Source organism: Scylla paramamosain, chromosome 49 (assembly GCF_035594125.1).
Source record: "Scylla paramamosain isolate STU-SP2022 chromosome 49, ASM3559412v1, whole genome shotgun sequence".
In the NCBI taxonomy this organism is placed as follows: domain Eukaryota; kingdom Metazoa; phylum Arthropoda; class Malacostraca; order Decapoda; family Portunidae; genus Scylla; species Scylla paramamosain.
In genome coordinates, this window is record NC_087199.1 from 1547501 (window position 1) to 1555000 (window position 7500).

The 7500-nt window shown below is 45.8% G+C and overlaps 1 protein-coding gene across 2 annotated transcripts in view; it reads right to left on the minus strand.

The window, feature by feature from the left end:
* LOC135095414 (WD repeat-containing protein 11-like) overlaps positions 1 to 7500 on the minus strand; it is a 25436-nt gene that overhangs the window by 12105 nt on the left and 5831 nt on the right. For both annotated transcript variants that reach the window (XM_063996252.1, XM_063996251.1), the window contains exons 9-19: positions 7256 to 7500; positions 6706 to 6938; positions 5765 to 5947; positions 5119 to 5345; positions 4026 to 4195; positions 3451 to 3672; positions 3051 to 3219; positions 2409 to 2546; positions 1627 to 1802; positions 1086 to 1292; positions 1 to 197 (exon numbers count right to left, since the gene is read on the minus strand). The exon at positions 1 to 197 is cut by the window's left edge and continues 68 nt beyond it; the exon at positions 7256 to 7500 is cut by the window's right edge and continues 45 nt beyond it. In XM_063996252.1, coding sequence (XP_063852322.1) covers positions 1 to 197; positions 1086 to 1292; positions 1627 to 1802; positions 2409 to 2546; positions 3051 to 3219; positions 3451 to 3672; positions 4026 to 4195; positions 5119 to 5345; positions 5765 to 5947; positions 6706 to 6938; positions 7256 to 7500 — 2167 coding nt within the window. The remainder of the gene's footprint in view (positions 198 to 1085; positions 1293 to 1626; positions 1803 to 2408; positions 2547 to 3050; positions 3220 to 3450; positions 3673 to 4025; positions 4196 to 5118; positions 5346 to 5764; positions 5948 to 6705; positions 6939 to 7255) is intronic.

The window sequence follows — 7500 nt, forward strand, 5'->3', positions numbered from 1 at the left end:
GAGTGGTGAGTGGCCGACAGGAGACAGGCGCGCAGACAGTCCGTGTAGAAGTGCGTGTGTGATGTGTCTGCGTCCAGCAACAGCCTTACCGCCCTGTCCCTCTCCCCTACCATGGCCAGACTCCTCCCTAGGGCTGTCCTCTGCTCCCCTTCCAGTCCCTTGCTCTCGTGAATTGCCAGGCGTTCGAGTTCGTGGTGCTGCGGAAGTTAGGTTACGTCAGGGTAGGTTTTGGGTGTGCTTACATTAGTTTGGGGTAGTTTAGGGTGTGTTTAGGGTAATAATGGGTTAGTTAAGGTGTTCCAGGGTGTTTTTAAAGGGGTTTAATGTTTCTTAAGTGTGTTTGAGATGATTCTGGGGTTGAAAAGTAAGGTTTTTTAGTGTTTTTGGTGTGTTTTTGAGTGTTTTGGGTGTTTTTGAGTGTTTTTTTTGGTTTTGATCTGTTTTGGTGTGTTTTTAAAGGGTTTTGAGTGTTTTTTTGGTGTTTGAGTTTTTTTGTGGTGTTTAGATGTATCTGGTGTTTTTAATGGGTTTTGAGTGTTTTGAGTGTGTTTGAGTGCTTTTTGTAGTGTTTTGAAAGGGATTCGGGTGTTTGAGTGTTTATCTTTCGGCGTATGAAGTATTTTAGAAGGGACTTGAGTGTTTTGGGTGTGTTTGAGTGCTTTTTTGGGGTGTTTTGATGTGTTTTTGGTGTGTTTGGAAGAGTTTTGGGTGTTTTGAGCCGTTTTTTGAGTGTTTTTTGTGGTAGTAAGATATATTTTATGTGTGTTTTAAGATGTTACTGTGTTTTGTGTAATTTTTTGGGTGTTTTCAGTATGTCTAGATGAAGATGTGATAGAGAATGAAGGAAAAATTAGGTAAACAGAAGAAGAAAGGGGGAGAGATAGAGCAAGAGAGAGAGAGACACACACACACACACACACACACACACACACACACACACACACACACACACACACACACACACACACACACAGAAAAATAAGTAGTAGAGACAAGAAGTGTAGATTTGAAGGAAAGAAAAGACTAAATAAACACAACAACAACAACAACAACAACAACAACAACAACAACAACAACAACAACACCTTATAAGTCGCAGCATCACACAGATAATGGTAGGTCGTCTCCAGTGGGTGAGTGATGGGCAGGGAATGGGTGCCAGCAGAGGAAGGGGCCAGGGTAGGGGGTGCTGAGGGAGGGCAGGGGGGGTCCTCTCCACTAACTGATGCTGACTCCCCAAACGTCAGCAACTCAGCACTTCCCACGCTGCTGCTGCTGCTGCTGCTCTCATCCTGGGGAGAGAGAGGGAGAGGGAGAGAGAGGGAGGGAGAGAGAGGGAGGAAGAGTGAGGGAGATTGATATGTTTATGGGAGACAAAGAAAGGGATTGAGAGAGAGAGAGAGAGAGAGAGAGAGAGAGAGAGAGAGAGAGAGAGAGAGAGAGAGAGAGAGAGAGAGAGAGAGAGAGAGAGAGAGAGAGAGAGAGAGAGAGAGAGAGAGAGAGAAATTAATATACAACTAAACACACAGAAGCAATATAAATCCCTCATATTTATCAAACACTACTACTACTACTACTACTACTACTACTACTACTACTACTACTACTACTACAACTACCACCAACCTTTGCAGCAGGCAGTGGAGGGTGAGTAAGATAGTGACAAGCCACAGTCCAGAAGTCAAGCTCTCCCTGGTCGCCAAACAGCTGTGCGGTGACGAGGGCGCGGTGAGCTGTCGAGTCACACTTCTCCAAATACTCTCGCACCTCCTTTGGGATGCGGGACAACCAGATCTCTATGCCTGTGGGGGGAGGGGGTGAGAGGGTGACGGTTGGGGGTGAGGGAGTGTCAGGAAGATAAGGGATAAAAGGATTGGAGATGCAGTTTAAAAATTTTTGTATGCATCCATTTGGTTTTTTTTTATCTAGGGGTGTTTGGTGTGTTTTTGGGTGTTTTTGGTGTGGTTTTGGGTGTTGAAGGGGTGTTTTTGGGTGTTTTGGTGTGTTTTTGTGTATTTTTGGGTGTTTTTGGTGTGGTTTTGGGTGTTGACGGGGTGTTTTTGGGTGTTTTGGTGTGTTTTTGTGTATTTTTGGGTGTTTATGGTGTGGTTTTGGGTGTTGAAGGGATGTTTTTGGGTGTTTTGGTGTGTTTTTGGTGTGGTTTTGGGTGTTGAAGGGGTGTTTTTTGGTATTTTTGTGTGTGTTTGGGAGATGAAGAGGTGTTTTAGGTATTTTTTGTGGATAAATAGTGTGTTTTGAGTGTTTTTATTGTTTTGAAAGATTTTTTTGGTTTTACTGCTTTCAAGGAGTTTTTTGTAGTTCTAGGGATAATTTAAAAGGTTCTAGTCGATGTTATTGGTGTTCTCTCTCTCTCTCTCTCTCTCTCACACACACACACACACACTCACTCTGCAGCTGGTCAGGGGAGAAGCCATCGTCAGGAGAGAAGGTCAGGCTGTACTGGGGACGCCACGGTTGATGGGTGAGTAGCGTGCGCAGGTTGAGAGACGCCTCACCGCCAAGCAGGTACGGTGACACTATGGCCTCTGTGTGATGATTGGGTTAGGTTAGGCTAGGTTAGGTTAGGTTAGGTTAGGTTAGGTTAGGTTAGGTTTGGTTTGGTTAGGTTTGGTTTAGTTAGGTTAAGTTAGGTTATGTTAGGTTCTCTCTCTCTCTCTCTCTCTCTCTCTCTCTCTCTCTCTCTCTCTCTCTCTCTCCCCTTAGTGCAGTAGGTTAGGTTAGGTTAAGTTAGGTTAGGTTAGGTTTGTTTGGTTTGGTTTGGTTTGGTTAGGTTAAGTTAGGTTATGTTAGGTTCTCTCTCTCTCTCTCTCTCTCTCTCTCTCTCTCTCTCTCTCTCTCTCTCTCTCTCTCTCTCCCATTAATGCAGTAGGTTAGATTAAGTTAGGTTAGGATAGGTTATACTCACTCTTATCACCCCTCACCACACCCAGCCCCCTCACCACACTCAGCCCCCTCACCACACCCTCTTTCATCACTCAACACCACACTCATCCCTTCCCTCACCCCCCCGGCCCCTCATCACCCCTCACCCTTGGTACAGTAGTGGTGCAGGGGTGAATTTGAAAGACGCAAGGCCATGTCCATCACTCTGAGGCAGCCGTCCACAGTGGCCAGCACCGGGCGGTCCGAGGCGCCCCAGTCAGCGTCCACCACCTTCACCATGTCCCGGGGAGTCTTGACTTGGCTCACCAGCACCACCTGAAATGAAGTGATGGTGGTGGTGGTGGTGGTGGTGGAAGTAACAAGCAAACTACCAACGACACATGTAAACAAGCTCAAAAAAAACACCCCTGACCCCAAAAACTCCCTAAAAAAACCCTTAAACCCCTAATATCCCAGTCAAAACACTCAAAACCCTTGAAAATATACTTAAAACCTCACAATATAGCCTAAAACACCCCTGCACAGCCGCCAGACCCCCAAACTCACATCTCGAACATCCCAGATATCCAGACCATCGGCAAACAGCACCAGTAGCTTCATGTTGTCTCTCCCAGGGGCAAAACGGACCTTGCGCACCCAGCCCCTGTGTGTGGCGATGTGGCGGGAGATCCTCGTCTTCAGGTCCCACACTGTAAGGTTCCCGTCGGCATCGCTCAGCACAATCTCGTGGCTCTTCCAGGCAATTGAGGTTATACTGCTCATCTGGGACTAGAGGAGCAGGGGGAAGATAGTGTTAGAGTAGTGGTTTTTTTGTTTTTTTTATGTAGGAAGGATACTGGCCAAGGGCAACAAAAATCTAATAAAAAAAATGCCCAGTGAAATGCAAGGTTGTGGTGGTGAGGTGAGAGGAGAGAGTGAAATGACTGTTTGAGAGATGGAGGAGGGATGGAGGGGGATACGAAAAAGATAAGTAAGGAAGGAAAGAAGGAAGGAAAGAGAAAAGAAAGGAAATGAGGAAGAGAGAAAAAAGAAAGAGAATGGGAGAGAGATAATCACAGGGAAAAAAAAAAGAAAGAAAAAAAAAAAAAGAGAGAGAGAGTGCAAAAAGAGAGCTAACTCACATCTGGCGGCACTTTGCTTCCATCCTTAATCACATTCCCCTCCACTGAGAAATGGTAAAGTTGACCTTCTGTATCGGTAAAGACAAACGTTTCCTTGGCTATGCTGGTGGTGGTGGTAGTGGTGGTGGTGGTGGTGGGGGTGGTGGTGGTGCTGGCAGTGGTGGTGGTGCCTGTGGTAGGGAGATGGACATAAGCACAAAGGAACACAAAGAAATTTCAAGCGTAAGTGATTTGTTTATTTTTCGATTGTGGTTTTAAATCTATGGGTCTTTTGTCTACTGGGGTTTGTAAAGGTGTTTTTTGGTGTTTAAGGTCTTGCTGTGGGTGTTTGCAGGGTGTAGTGGAAGTTACTGGGGTTTTCAAGGGGGTTTTCAAGGTTCCTGTGATAGTTTGAGAGGCTGTTGTGGAAGTTATTGGGCTTTTCAAGGTTCCAGGGATAGTTTAACAGGCTGTAGTGGAAGTTATTGGGGTTTTCAAGGTTCCTGTGATAGTTTAACAGGCTGTAGTGGAAGTTATTGGGGTTTTCAAGGGTGTTTTCAAGTTCGTGTGATAGTTTAACAGGGTGTAGTGGAAGTTATTGGGGTTTTCAAGGGTGTTTTCAAGTTCGTGTGATAGTTTAACAGGCTGTAGTGGAAGTTATTGGGGTTTTCAAGGGTGTTTTCAAGTTTGTGTGATAGTTTAACAGGCTGTAGTGGAAGTTTTTGGGGTTTTCAAGGGTGTTTTCAAGTTCATGTGATAGTTTAACAGGCTGTAGTGGAAGTTATTGGGGTTTTCAAGGGTGTTTTCAAGTTTGTGTGATAGTTTAACAGGCTGTAGTGAAAGTTATTGGGGTTTTCAAGGGTGTTTTCAAGTTTGTGTGATAGTTTAACAGGCTGTAGTGGAAGTTATTGGGGTTTTCAAGGTTCCTGTGATAGTTTAAAGCAAAAAACACATCCAAAAACACAACAAAAAGATCATAAATCACTCTTAAACATCCCAAAACATTAAAAAAACACCCCTAGAACAGACAAAACACAAAAAAAAACACTTAAAACACTCCAACATTTCTCAAACCACCCTCACCACCACCACCACCACCACCCGCACCACTCACCCACATCAACAAGCGACAAGGTAGAATCGCCCATTACATCCTTGTTGGCAGCCCCTTCACTCCCCACAGACCCATCCGAGGAGAGCCGGGACTTGACATGACTGGTGGGGGACCACTCGAGGGCCGACACCCGGGGGAAGCGTCGAGGCATAGTACGAAGGGGGACCAGGCGGCGGGCATCCCACAGCTCTAGGGGGTCCTCCCGTAAAACCACCAAGAAATATTGTCTGCGGGAGTAGAAACGGGAGCGGTCCGGTGATAATGGGGGAGATGAATGGTGTTTAAAGGGGTGTGATGGTGTAATTGGGGTTTTCATGGGGTGTAGGAAAAGTTTTTGGGGTTTTCAAGGTTTGTGTGATAGTTTAAAAGGGTGTTGTGGAAGATATTGTGGTTTTTAAAGGGTTTAAGAGGCTGTAGTGGAAGGTACTGGCGTTTTCAAGGTTCCTGTGATAGTTTAAGAGGTTGTAGTGAAAGTTATTAGGGTTTCCAAGGGTGTTTTTAAGGTTCTTGTGATAGTTTAACAGGCTGTAGTGGAAGTTATTGGGGTTTTCAAGGTTACAAGGATAGTTTAACAGGTTGTAGTGAAAGTTATTGGGGTTTTCAAGGTTCCAGTGATAGTCTAACACACACACACACACACACTCACTTGAGGTACGACACGCGCACCATGTCAACACTGGACTCCTCCCCCTTGTTTGTCCTGAGGGGGGTGGAGCGCCCCGTCAGGATGTCCGTGTAGATGAGTTCATTCCTCACCAGACCCTGGCCGTTGGTGAGAGGCTGGTGGCCAAACGACAGGATGGACGACAGGCTGGCCCACTCCACACCCCTGCAGATAAATGGAGGTGGAGGTGGAGGGGATGGTGGAGGGGAAGAATTGTTTGTTTATGTCGTTGGTGATAGTAATTCTTAACCTAACCTAACCTAACCTAACCTAACTTAACCTAACGTAACTTAACCTAACCTAACTTAACCTAACCTAACCTAACTTAACCTAACCTAACTTAATCTAACCTAACTTAACCTAACCTAACTTAACCTAACTTAACCTAACCTAACTTAACCTAACCTAACTTAACCTAACCTAACCTAACTTAACCTAACCTAACCTAACCTAACTTAACCTAACTTAACTTAACCTAACCTAACTTAACCTAACCTAACTTAACCTAACCTAACCAAACCTAACTTAACCTAACCTAACCTAACTTAATCTAACATAACCAAACTTAACCAAACCTAACCTAAAATTAACCTTAGCTGAAAGTTATTGGGGTTTTCAAGGGTGTTTCCAAGGTTCCAGTGATAGTCTAACAGCTTGTAACCTAACCTAACCTATCCTAACTTAAAAAGATCTAACCTAACTTAACCTAACCTAACTTAACGTAACCTAACCTAACCAAAACTAACTTAACCTAACCTATTCTAACATAACCTAGCCTAACCTAACCTAACTTAACCTAATCTTCTCTCTCCCTTTTCCTCCTCAAATTCCTTCTCACTTCTTTCCTCCTTGAATCATTCTCCCTACCTCCTCCCTCACACCCTCTATAGCTATCCCCCCCCTTCCTCCAGCACCCCTCTCACCTGACAGGGTACGTGTGAAGAGCAAATTCTCTCTCCAGCATCCCTGTCGCCATGTTGAAAATCTGAACAGCCCCCGACTGGGTAGCGGCGGCCAGACGAGGAAGGTAGTGGTGCATGTTGCGGGTGGTAAGGGGGGGGCACATCCGAATCACCAGGGGGGGAGGGGACACGGAGGGCATCAGGCCAGTCATTATTAGACGCAAGCTCACCCTATGACCTGTGCTTGATGCTTCCTGTGGGGTTAAGTTAGGGTTAGGTTAGGTTAGGTTTGTGGTTGGAGTTTCGGGTGTTTTTTTGTTTCCTTTGGGTGTTTTCTGGTGTTTTTCTTTTGTTTTTGGTTAGCTTGGTGAAATAAATCAATAAATAAAACAAAATTAAATAATAAAAACTCCAAAAACATCCCAAACACCACCAAAACACCACCAAAACACCGCAAAACATCCCAAAACATTCCAAACACCCCAAAACATCACAAATACCCCCCAAACATCCCAAAACACCCCAAGCACCCCTAAAACACCCTTAAACACCCCCAAACACCTCACCTTACCTTCACATTCTCAGCAAGTGCCCAGGCCGGCTTCACCAAATCCCCGAGGGTCATTTTTGGCAACAGAGGGGGCGCCGGGGACAGTGCCGAGCCCCCGCCAGGTCCCGAGAGGCCCCCAAAGTGGTTGTCCGCAATGGTAAGCCCACAATGGGTCTGGGGGGCCTGCGAGGGGGGCACAGGGGGGGTGGGGTGGCCGGGGGTGTACAGAGGGGTGCTCACTGCCTGTCTCCCTGGCGTAGGTGATA